The 13,754-nt window shown below is 25.8% G+C and overlaps 1 protein-coding gene across 1 annotated transcript in view; it reads left to right on the top strand.

Moving 5' to 3' along the window:
- Positions 1-13,754, top strand: part of LOC107454578 (zinc phosphodiesterase ELAC protein 2) — a 40,281-nt gene that overhangs the window by 7,886 nt on the left and 18,641 nt on the right. The window contains exons 4-11 of the mRNA XM_087150059.1: positions 3,516-3,580; positions 6,197-6,245; positions 6,341-6,433; positions 7,503-7,537; positions 8,064-8,122; positions 9,175-9,238; positions 9,976-10,027; positions 11,851-12,013. Coding sequence (XP_087006185.1) covers positions 3,516-3,580; positions 6,197-6,245; positions 6,341-6,433; positions 7,503-7,537; positions 8,064-8,122; positions 9,175-9,238; positions 9,976-10,027; positions 11,851-12,013 — 580 coding nt within the window. The remainder of the gene's footprint in view (positions 1-3,515; positions 3,581-6,196; positions 6,246-6,340; positions 6,434-7,502; positions 7,538-8,063; positions 8,123-9,174; positions 9,239-9,975; positions 10,028-11,850; positions 12,014-13,754) is intronic.

Genomic DNA, 13,754 nt, shown 5'->3' with positions numbered 1-13,754 from the left:
AAGCAGATGTGTGGCGTAACTACCACTACAAATATTAAATAACAAATCACTAGTATATAAGACATGTTAACTTTAATCCATCTAGAGGTACCTTTTGGTACATGAAAGTTGATTTAGTCTAAGATTATATTCCTACAATGGTGATCTGTGGATGTGATATGAACTCGCTAACATGATGGATGGTACACATTAAACAGTTGATTGGCTTAATATAAAAACTGCTCAAAGAAGAAAAAAAAAGAGAGAGATCTGGTGAAGTAAATAAAGTCTCTCAGTAATAAACAATACAGAAAAAAAATGAGCGAAATGCTATAAACAAAAGTGAAGGAAAAATAAATAAAAAATGAGCGAAATGCTATAAACAAAAATAAGAAAAAATAATGAGCAAAATGCTATAAAAAAAATATGAAGAATTAACTTTACGAAATGCTATTAGCAAAACTAAAAAAAAATGAAGAAAAAAATATATAATGAGCAAAAAATTGATATAAATAAATAAATAGCGTGAATCAACTAGTGGTATTCATTCATCGAATTCTATCACAGATAAAATTCGGGAAGGGGAGTAATGTGGCGTAACTACCACTACAAATATTAAATAACAAATCACTAGTATATAAGACATGTTAACTTGAATCCATCTAGAGGTACCTTTTGGTAGATGAAAGTTGACATAGTCGATAAATTTAATCCCCACAGATGTATGTTTGAGTAGCTGAATTTGATAATTAAAAATAAACTTCAAGTTTGCTAGTAATAAAACTTATTTTAAATTTATTATTTAAAGTATCAAATTACATTATTGATTGTGTGAATAGATGGTTATTTTCTTGTCTATCTTGCTTAAGTGATGTAAGGAAAATATTTATTGTGCATATTATTTTTCTCTTTATTATATTTCATATGTAACAGAGTGATGAGAAGAAAATTTAAAAACTTTAAATCATTTACCTTTTCATTATGTTTCTTATGTTGCCAAGTAATATGAAAGAAAAAAAAATTCAAGGATGCTTACTTCTGCTGATTTTCTATAATTTTTATAGATTTAAATTCTGAATAAGGAGTGCTTTGTGATCTATGTAAAAGTTCACTTTTCTAAATTTCTTTATGACCTTGTATTTTCTTTTCCTTCAAAGTACAAATGCCTCCCTATTATAAATTAACTTTTTGATGATTTTTTCTATTTTAATGTATGGTCAAACTATTTGTTATTACTGACAGTGATTTACTAATGTTGATTATTTATACTATTAGGTTCTACTGCAAATGCATGTAACCATATTCCATGGAGGATGTACGAATTTTATTTATTTATTTTCATTATTATTTTTAAAAGCGTAATTGAATGTTCGAATAATTTAAACTATTAGTGTTTTCTTTTTTGGATGTAAGGAAATTTTCATATTTGTAAAAACTTTCTATCAAATTCTATTTCTCTTATTATTTAGGTGTTACCTTTAAAAACTGAACTACTTTAATATCATAGTATAACCTAAAAATACGAACTGCCGGAGTTTTAAATTTTAGAATTTTCTAGATTTCATATGTCTCATTTAGAGAAATAGAGATGTCAAAGTTATGAGACTAAAATTAAATAAAAATATGTTTGATTGCATCATAAATTTAGTTAGTTTGTCGATAATTTTTTCTGCAGTAATTATTTAAATTTTTTCTAAAACCTTGATGTTTTTAATAGTACAATTATATTACAACATCACATTTAAGTAATCCTATTTTGACGCTCTTGATTCAAGACAATTTCATTGCAAATCCATGTAATTTTGTCGACTGTTTTTCCTGCAATTATTGTGATAAATTTCCTTGTGGTTTTTAATATTTTGATGTATTTGATACTAAAGTTATTTTTGAGACTTTTTTTATTGAATTTCATGTTGAACATTTGGCCAATCACACTTCACGCTCCTAACAATTATTTTTATTATTTCTCTTGGTTTTGACTACATCATTTTAAAAACACTTACTATTTAATACAATATTATTACAACATATAGATTTCGACATCTAATTAATTTTTTTACATTTTAAAGTTAATTTTTTCTTTTCACAAATTCTAGCAATTGTCTAGTTTCTACCAGGGCTAAAGAGAATACAAGGGCTAGTTCACTCCGCTCTTAGAGCTGAAGCTACGATTTCCCTCCTCATCACGTCACTGTGTCTACAGATCTCGGAGATCGCAAGCAAAGATATGATAACTTTGCATCTTTCTCTTGTAAAAATAAGTTAGACTTTTCTGGTTATTAGCCTTCAAACTTTACGTAATTAACACATTATTTCCGTTCATAAACATAGTTCAAAAAAAACTTTCTTGGTTATTATATTAAAAAAATACCATTTTAAACTTATAAAAATGTTTTGCTAGTTGGTGAAAATGACACGATAAATACTTTATTTTAAAAAGTTCAGTTTTAACTTTAACTATTAAGAAAAATGAAGGCATATATCGACACTTTTTTTATCTACATATTCTTTTATAAAGATAAGTTAAGTTAAATTTAGAATCCCTGATTTTAAAATATGTCGTTAATAGCAATTTGTTCATACTTAATCATTAGGAAACATCAACCTTAAACGCTAATTACTGAAACAAAATAATAATTTAGGTTCATAATGACATCAGAAATTTTACAATTGTTTATAGACATTTAAATTTACGATGATATAATATATAGATATTTAAATTGAAGAGAATATAATTTTTAAAAAAAATCATAAATATTTAGAATAACTACATTAAAAAATATGTTATGAAATTAGGAGAATTTCAACTATATACTATATATTTTATTTATACTTTTTACTTACATTTTAATTTTCTTTGACTTTATCTATTTTTTAATTCTTTTCACCTGCCTTTCTTTATGAAGTAGCGAGGCGGTTTCTATTTAGATAATGAATTTTTATAAAAGTTCTTTACGAAAGAATAAACGTATTGCGGTTTAAAATTAACTGTGTCATTTCGGAATCCATTCTTTACATAGTTGTTCATTTACTTTAGGGAACACGCGAAAAATTATACTTTTTCCTTTTGTGTTTATATCAGAATTTTTGCAAGTTGCAATCGCGCAAACTGGCATTTCGATAATAGTTTTAAATTCTTGTAAATTCACTGCAAAAACTGAGGAAAGTCATTATAGAAAATAACAAATGTCTTAGAATATCTCGCAAAAAGAAATGATCCAATATTAGTTAGAGCTAGTAAGGCCAAACGCTCCGTTCTTGAAGTAAAAGTGCGAGCTTTGCGCCAAAGTGACGTCACTAGAGTGACGTCGGAGGATCGGCGCGGCAAGAGATACTTCAAAGGAGTGAACCAGCCCTTCTATTCTCTTTAGCCCTGAGTTTCTACAGTACTCTGTATTTTAGGAATCCAAATTTTTGCTGATGTTTTGTTATAATATTATTTTATTATTAAATGAATGTAATAAATTACTTATAATGCAATTTAAAAAAATTTACAAAAGATATTTCTTAATAAAATATTGTTTTGCCGTTTTTAGATATTCACATCACACATGAATCATTTGGAATATATAAAATGAACATTTTTGGTCCTCCTGGAATTGTAAGTTTATTTTATTTAATAATAATTGAAATTTTTGACTGTTTTATAAGTGACACATTATTAGTTATGATTTTTAAGCATGTATTTAGAATATACAAGTATTACTAATATTATGGGTCATAAGCAGGGTTGGCATGATTTACTAACTACTAAACTCAGTGGCATGACATCCCATAGAGGGCCAAAGCCTACTGTACCCATCTCAGTTTTCTTGAGCTTGGGCTCTGGGGTGCAGGAGCAGATGTTTCGGTCAGGTGGTCAGCCGAACGCGGAATACCCAGTGCTTAGTTCCCAAGCATGCTTGGTATTCATTTATCGACCCACTAAAGGGATGAAAGGCTGAGTCAACCTTTCCCAGCCCGAGGATCGAACCCAGGACCTGTGGCACGGGAGTGTTAAGCGCTACCACTCAGCCACCGGGCATCGGCATGAATTAAATCGCTTAATTAAAATCACAAATTTAATCAATGATTTAAGTGTATAATATATTTTACAATAATTTATGAATATACTCTTAACAATGTTTCATTTTTAAAAATCTGATTTCATTTATGGTGAACATCTTATCTTGACAAATATTGAGAGTGGAATGTATTTAACTATTATTTCATATTCAAAATCGAATAATAAAAATGAGATACTAAATGTGAATAAAAGTGACATGAAGCTTTTAATGTAACATTTTCTTTCGGTTGTAGGTAAAATAATTTGCTCTTTAAAATTCAAATATTTTAATTATACCCATTTAGTTTCATGTTTATTTAAATGTAAGCGCTTAACTTATTAAGTATGCATCTATAAATAGTGAAGGAAAATTGTTGTTCCAAGGGTGTGTGTATATATATATTTATTTCCTGAAAAATTTTCATTCTTTCATTTAATGTTCTTCATTTGATATCTAGCCGATAGATTATGATTTTGTTTTTGGAACTTGAACAAAAATAACTATTTCATTTATTTAGAGATTAGTTTGTAATAATTATATACATTATGATTTTACCAGTTTTTAAATAGAAATTTTTGAGTAAACTGTCAGTTGTAATATTGCTTTTAAATAATATTTAGTATTATCAATACTCTTTGATTGGTGAATGTGAACGTAAACCTGATTTCAATAAAAAAAAATATCTGACTGACATAAATAAAAAGCTGATTTTTTTTTAATTTATTATTTTTTTAATCATGATTTTTGCCAAACCTTGTTATATGAGAGACACTGTTAGCAATTTAACTTTTAAGATACAAAAATTTATGTTTTTGACTTGTTAAAAGGAAACTTCTTCCATATTATCAGTGCACTTTTGAAAGGAAATATCTTTTCTGTTATACCTTAAAAATTTTTTTAAGGAAAAGAGCAAAGAGGACATTCTTTCACATAGTGCTAAAATTTTTACTCTTTGCATTTCTACATGATCATGCAATTTTAATTAATGATTACATCTCCTCTTTCCATACACAAGAAACAGTATTTTCTACACATCAGTTTATTTAATAATTCTTTAAACAGGCCATTTGGTATCACTGATAAAAACTCGGCAAAATTGCTATGACTTTAATCAGTTGATTAAATGTGGGGTTGACCTTTATTACAGAGCACTTTCAGTTCATCAACAATTGTATTTAAATTAAAAATTTAGTTTAATGTAAAAGGAAGGAGTTTATTTTTCATTTTTTGAACAAAATATTAAGGTGCTGCCTTATGATTGACAATATTATTATTATTTTTATTATTATTATTATTTGCAACCATGCTATGTCTATACTGTAGTCTTATTTCCTTCTTTAGAAGAATGGAACAAAATAAAGTTTTGATCTGTAATTTGATTCCTTTTGATAATTTTTTTATTTGACTTAAAATTAAAAAATATCTCATTATAAAGTTTTGTTATAACCAGGGCAGGAAAATTATGCCTGGGTCATGTAGATTAAGCCCTTTTCATATTCTATTGAACCCTACAAAGATGACAGAATGATAAAAATAGTAAGGTAGATTGAATATAATCTTCATAGTGTTATTGAATATAATCTACAAAAAAAGGATTTTTTAAATAAGGTAAACTTTTTTATTGCTCCGACATATTGCTCCTAGGGCATACACTTGCCGGTAGTACTTAATATTTTTTTAAATATTGCTTCCCTGTCAATAATGTTCTGCATTTACTCTTATCAAGGCTGAATATTTTCTTGTTAATTGCTGCTTCTTTATTATTAATAATTAATATTTCTGATATATTCTATAGTAAAATTGTTCATGTGGATACAATGTTAATGTAATTTTTTTCAACAGATTAATAATCGGTACATTTGTATAGGGTTTTGTAAATGATGTCACCAGATGGCGCATAACTTTTCTTTTAAGTTTCTGATAATTATTATTTGGAATTTATGAATCCATATTTTAGAGAAGCATCATCTTGACAAATTATTGAATTTACCACAAAAACATTCATACATTTTCATTAATATTCAATCAAAAGATGATATATTCAATATAAAAATTTTGAGATTTTTTCGATTTTTCTAACAGCCTTTTGCTGTATATAGCTGAATGAATGTTTACTTATAACCTTTTGAAGCTATACCTTTTGACATGATTTTAACCTTTCAATATTTTAGGAGTATTTCAATCTCTTGCTAACTTCAGAAATCAAAACCGCAAAAATTGGTATGTTTTCATAAACTTTGATTCTATTACATCTTACTTTTGAATCTTAAGTGCTAAATTGAAACCAAAAAATGATTTTTAATTATTTTTTTCAGTTAGAAGAGAGAAATACATAAGTAAAGAAGATGACCTAATTGAAATAGACTCAATTTGTATCCATGCTGATCCTCAGAGTTATGCCAAAAAAAGTAATAAAAGATTTAAATTATTTCTTACATAAATATTTTTTGTTTGCATGTGCATTATATATATTGTAATTTATTGTTTAATATGCCGAATATTTAAAAAAAATTCCTTCTAAAATCGTGATTTATTTTTGTTTTTTTTAATTATCTCATTTACCAAATTATATTTTTAATTCATAAAAATAAAAGTGGTCTTGCATCATCCTTCTTTAAATGTCTTTCAGTAAAGGGGAATGAGCTATAAGAGTAATTAAATTAATTATTTATATGATAAGCTTGTTGATCTTAACTTTAAATTCATGGAATCAGAATTTACCAGTGTGAAATAAGTAAGTTTTGGCAAAGGTTCTCTTCAAAAAATACTAATAAACAATGCTGGGTGAATGAATATGAATTATGATTGAAATAATACACATTCTTTAAAGTACATAATGTTAACCCTCCAAGCATGGAGCCCCTGGGTAAAATTTCACAGAAATGTTCCTCTTACGACACACCTTTACGATTTCTTTTACACTATTTTCCCATTCGATAACATGGAGAAACCGGATTTTTGATGTAAAAAGCCAGTATATGAAGGTTCGAAAAAAGCCACAGAGGTCAGAGTTACTTATTGTTTTCACTTCCTTTCAATATGATATTCTACAATTAATAATATCATTACAAAAATATTTTTTAGAATGAACAAAAAAATAATTTATTATTTAATTACACAAAAGAAAGTTTGCTCTTTATTTTTGAATTCATTTTTTTTGTGGAAGAAAGGTACATTTTACTGTTTTTGAAAAAGTAATGCACGTAAGGCAAGTATAATGCATGAAACCTTATTAGATAGCATCAAAACGGCTGTAAACTTTTATTCATGCTTTTTACATTTTATTACAGCTATTAGATATATTTATGTCTATAAATATTAATCAGAATTGTAAATTTAAACTAACAAAATTGACTGTTAGATTTTATATTTTATGTCAATTATTGTTAATTTTAAAATTAAATCTTTTGCGTGATTTTTGAAAAACAGTTATATTAAGCATACATGAATAAACATTCTTTGAATATTTTTTTGTAGGTATTAATGAAGTAATATTCTCATATGCAATCAAAGTAAGTATTATAATGATTTGAGCTATTATTTTTAATTTATGGTCTACATAAATGATAATTTATGCAAAGCTTTAATTCATAAAATGTTTTTGTTTTTTTTAATTTGTTTAAATTTATTGCTTTTTGATATCTGCTTTGTACAGAGTCTTATTTCATACTAAAGCTACAAATAAATTTTGAATGTTTTGGTGATTGAATATAAATGTAAAAATACAAAAATATTTCACAGTTGCAATGTTAAAAATCTTTTTAGAATTTTTAGGATAAAATGTTTCTTAATATAGGAAGATGCTATAAGGATATAAAAAATTTCAAAGCAGATGAAACAAAAAATAGATAAAACTATTAAAATTAATTTTTTTTTAAAAATCTTATTAAATGTTTGATATTTGAATTTAATGTTGTTCAACTTTAGTATTTAATGCTATTTTTTATCAGAGGCATTTAATTCAGATGAGTAATTAACTGATTTAAAAACTTTTTGATGTATATTTTTTTAATAAGAGTAAATATTAATGTTTAACAGATACTTGAAATGCCTCCTGAATTAATACCAGAAAAATTAGTGGAACACAGGGTACCAATGTAAGTATTTTTTATATTATTTTATTATATGAACTTTCTTATTTTGTGTAAGTCATTTATGTAAAATGAAAAAGTAAACAGATAAAACACTGAATATTATTTGGCATTTTAAATTACTTTATTCTAAATTTAAATATGATATTAAAATGGTTTTAATATTTTTTTTAAATAATATTTAACTCTTTAAAAATTATGATGCCAAAACAATTATATATATTTTCTTGCTACAGGCTCCTTTAACTTATTTGTTGAAGGAAATGAAGAAAATGCTTTTTTTTATTGTTTACTACGTTTTCTGGAATAGAAGAAAGTTATTGAAGATGTTGGTTTGTGGAGGTTGGCTTCAGCTTTTCATGTCAAATCTACTTGTAGCAGTAGCAAGAAGTGATACTGCTCACAGAGCTGAATAAAAAACTTTAAAAGAAAAAAAAAAGTTTCAAAGTACAAAATATTAAGGGGAAAAAATGCAAGTTTTACTACCAAAAAAAATTACAATTTATAAGAAACTGAAAATTAATTTTAAAAAAATGCAATTTTATCACGAAAACAATTCGGATAAGCCTTTCCACCGCATAATCTCTTCACTTCTCCCCTGGTACTGACAATAGCTCTTAGTAACAATTTCTAAATATGTTACATTCCGTCTCTATAAAGAAAATTGTTCCTGCAACAGCCTTCTCTGAGCCATGGGGATCATGGAGGTTGAGGCTCCATAATTTTTACATGATAATTTTACATTTTTACATACCATAATTTTTACATTTTTGAATATTCAGCATGATTGTGGAAATGCCTTCAAATTTATGCATAGGCCGCCTTTACTTACCAGTCAAGCTGATATTCATCGATTTGAAGCTGGTGGTGCCCCAGGCCACCTGTGAGGATCGAAATCCAGTCCTTTGCAATGATAGCTCAGTGCGTTCAATTACTGAACCATCGCAACTTATTTAATCTCTTTATAGCTTTTTGATTAAAGCCTTTTATAAACAAAACAACATAAATCCGGTTTCATGTACCTTATATAGTGAAATAATATCTTTATTTTATTTTAGAGATGGGTTACATCTTTCAAAACTGAAAAATGGAGAGGATATAACACTAAGTTGTGGGAGAACAGTAAGATATATATTTTATGTTTTTATATCTAATAAAAATAATTTTAATTCCCATAACAAAAAATACACAAATATGCTTAGTCAGTTTTCTCACTTTACATTTTTCATAAGTAATTTTTTATTATTTGTTTTCATTTTACTACCTCAGACATGTAATGTTTTTTTTTTTTTTTTTTTTTTTAGTATTTTGGCTGAATTAAGTTATTTTTGAATATAAGTTATTTCATTATTTTTATGTGCTTCATTAATATTTCAAAAAATATGTTGGCAAATTAATGTCTCAATATTTTGACAAATAAATGTATTAATATCTCAAAAAATTTGTTGGCAAATTAACATTGCCTTGTTATTTCAGTAACTGTTGTTTTAGTAGAGTCACATGTTTGCTACCTTTAAAAATAACTGAAAGAAAATTCTTGAAATACACATATTTGTGTTATGTTTTCAACTGTTACTTAATTAAATTTAAGTATTATTTTTTAACAATTTTCAGAGTTCGAACCAATAAAAACAATTTATGTTTAGATTCTGAATAACTTATATTTAGAGTTCTTCTTATAATTTTAAAAATCTTTCATATTCTTAAGTTATAAAATTATATACTTATATTTATTTATTTTATCACTTTATGATTTAAAATATAGAATTTCTTGAGTTCTGGACCATGTTCTCCTTTTCCAGTGTTATGTGATGAATTTTTATGTGGATTTTAATTAATTAATAGGTACAATCTTTTAGATACGTGCAGCTGATGTTATTAATCCTCTGAACAAAGAAGAAATACTTCTAGGTATGGTATTAACCTTAGATACATTTATTTTATATTTTAAAAAAACTATTAAATATTAAAATGAGCGCATCTTTTTCAAAATAAATTTCCGAATTTTTTTTTATCAATTGTATTATTGTATATGTAAGTACTTAATTTGTATATGTAACAGTCAGTGTGAATAGTCAATTATTTTTTAATATTAACCGGTCAATATTAATAACCAAATAAGCCGGTTAAAGTGAATAATTTAAGAGAATTTATCACAATAATTGTTTATTATTAATAAATAATATTATTAATAAATGACTTAAATAAAAAGTTATAATGTATATATTAAACAAAACTTTGAAAGAATCCCACTAACATTCAAATGTGTCCCCAGAAGGCATATAAAGTTACCAAGCAGGTAAAATTAATGTAAATGTTTAGTTAAATTGTTAAGTAAAACACTATAGTGCTAGAGCAATAATTAAAATATCTGTTTAATAATAATTAAATATCTGTAACCTTGTCTAAGGCAAGCACATTTTTTTAAATGTTATCAGTGATATCTTATTTTATAATTAGAGTTTTAGTAAAGGGAAAGTGCTGAAAAAAGATGTAATACCACTCATTTCTTCAATAAATTCAATTTCCTGTATTTTTTATTAATTGTAAAGTTTGTTTTAATTTATTGTAAAATTTCTTTAACTTTGTAAATAAATTTTTAAAACTTTAAAAAAAAATCTTTCATATTGATTAAAAATTAAAGTTTTTTAGTGGTTTCATTAGTTTTGTATTATTCAAAACCCTTTGCATTTTTTATAAGCATTGTTCTCTTTGTTTATATCAAATGATTGAAAACTTCTGTGCCTTAAATAAATTGCATCAAACAAAAGTTAAATATTGTTAAATGTATGTAAGACTGCTGTGGAATGTGACTAATAATTAACTGCAGATAAGTACTGTGAGCAATTTACTTAACTAATCTTGGAATCCATTGAAAACATGCACATTTGGTCAGACTTGGTCTTTGGTCAAAAACATACATCTGGTTTCAGTACATGTTGCTCAACTGACACTACAAAAGACATCCCCTGCATTTACCTGACTTTTTTAAATCTAATTTCCATACATCATTTAACACAACTAGTTAATAAGTTTCGCATAACTTTTAACCCTTTTTTTTTCTTAGCGGACTAATTTTAACAGCATTTTTCAAGGATCTTTTATGAAGAAAAATAAGAAAGCCATGCTTAAATGCCTTCCACTTAAGGAAAAGCTATAATTTTAAACTATATATATATATATATATATATATATCATCTTGCCATAATGGATTATCTAGGTTTCAGAATGGACAAATAACTTAAATATCTTAAAAGCTAGTAATTTTTTTTTTCAAAAATTGCCAATTTAGATAGAATTTTCCACCCTAATAAAAATTTTGAAAATCAAAGAATGATTCTTAATTTTTACACATTTTTATGAGTTTAGATAAGGTAGTGTTTGAGTGACGTTTAATATTTAAGCAATTGATTACAAATGGTTTTCCTCTTATAGTTTAGTCAAAGAAAAATAATAGATTACACATTATTGATAAATAAATACATTTTGTGAAAGTGTGTTTTGCTTCATAATCTTAAAATCAGGTTTTGTAGTCAGATGTAATTAGTTAAGTTTGTAACTTGTATTGTATTTCATTTTATTTAATTCAAATTTTACGTGAAAAATAATGAGCTAATATTGTAAATTAACTAGTACTTAATTTTTTAATTACTATTAAAAAAATTTATAACAATGATTTTAATAAATATAATTATAAATATTTTTAGCCATTAAAATTGGTTTTATCATTGCAGTCGTTGATTGTCCTTCAGAAAAATTTTTGTCAGCTTTTACGGAGAATGAAGATTTTAATCAGTATCAGTTACCCTCTGATAAAGCTTCTCTAGTTTCCACTATTTTTCACTTTTCCCCTCCTAAGGTTGTAGATACAAAGATGTATCAAGATTGGATGCATAGGTCAGTTTCTTGAACATTTTCCTATTCCTAACTCAAGTGTAGTAAAGTAATAATTTCTGTATGAATGTATTTTCTATAATATATTATTGCTCTTTATAAAAAAATTTAAATTTTCTACTGGTTTACTGTTAGACTTTTCAGTTCAAATTTATCTATAGTGCTTAGTTAGAATGAATTTCAAGATAAAGTAGCTTTAGATTGAGCTTATGTTTCATCTATCTGTTGGATCGCACAGAAAGTTATTTTTTTAAACCTATTTCTTTATTTTGATATTCTTTTATAGTCAATCATTATTAAAAATATATCATATTGTTATATTATGATGCCTATTTAATTGCACCAGTGAAAAAATGTTTTTCTGCATTTATACAAGTACTTGATCTTGCCTAATTTGAGTGTGAGGATTTTAAATCTAAAAATAGCTTTGTTCCTAAACCTACGAATTTTTTTAAATGATATTTTTAATCCATTTTTTGTTGAAGTTAAAAGTTTAAAAATGTTATACATAAAAAGGTGTCACATAAATGTTGCAACAAACTTCTAGGGGAGTTAAAAGCACATCATCTGAATTGCATAAAGATGCATACTCAGAAATGTCATCATACACGTATAGGGGCACTTTTCTATTATGACCTGTTCAAAAGCACACAGTTTATAAAGTTTACACAGTAAAGAAGCAGTTTATAAAAGGGAAGCCCCCCTACGTCAGATGACGATATATCCGGTCATGGGTTCCTATCCAATTTTAATCCTAATGGTATGCTCTAACTCCTTTAGAAGTTTGTTGCATCATTTACGTGACTGCCTGTAATATATAGCTTTTTTAAACTTGTCTATTTCAATAAAAAATGGCATTTTAAAAAAAACTGTAGCTTGAAGAGAGAAACCTATTACAGATTTGAAATTAACGATATGATCCAAGAATCTCATGCAACAGAAAACAAAGAAAAAGTTGTTCCCAGTCTCATTGGATTATAATTGTATTTTAAATTAATAAAAATATAAATAAATGTAAATTTAATAAAATATTACATTTCAGTAAAACAGTTAGAGTCATTAAAAGCTTTTAAGTTTAAGTAAATAATTGATAATTTTGCTAAAGAATGTTAATTAAAATTTAAGTAATCGATATGAATAAATTTTTCATGCCAATATGGTGACAAATGTAGAACATTTGACGACAATTGGTGCCTACACGGCGTCAATTGTCGTCAAATGTTCTACAATTGTCTCTAAAATCATATGCATGGGTTGAAATTGAATATAATTATAAAATAGTAATGAAAAACAGTTTTTTTTTCTCATCGAATTTTATGCTTTTAAAAAAAGTTTTTACTAACTTTATTGAACTGCGTGTAGATTAGGTTTTAGTTCAGTTATATTTCAAATGAAATAACCATAAGTGTCTTTTATGAAAATTTTTACATATTGGAATATAAAATTTACATGTAATGTGCTTTACATTTGTGTACTGACAGTATTATAAAGTTCATGAATAAAACATAATTTTTACTCCTTTTGAATTTACTTGATTTAGAATTTTATAATTTTTAGATAATTAATTTTTAATATAATATTTTGTTAGTTCTTATTTTCTATGTTTTCCTCATTTATTTATTAAGTTTATCTCAGCATTTTAAACTGTATTTGAATTTATTTACTAATAAAATTTTAGCTTTTTTTCACTTAATTTTAAACTTCAATCATTATGGGAAAATAAACCTAATTAGTTTTAGTGAGC

This window comes from Parasteatoda tepidariorum, chromosome 8 (assembly GCF_982258835.1).
Source record: "Parasteatoda tepidariorum strain Cologne lab strain chromosome 8, Ptep-v5.0, whole genome shotgun sequence".
Taxonomy (NCBI): Eukaryota; Metazoa; Arthropoda; class Arachnida; order Araneae; family Theridiidae; genus Parasteatoda; species Parasteatoda tepidariorum.
The sequence above is the reverse complement of the archived record's forward strand: the minus strand, read 5'-3'. Positions and strand labels throughout refer to the sequence as shown.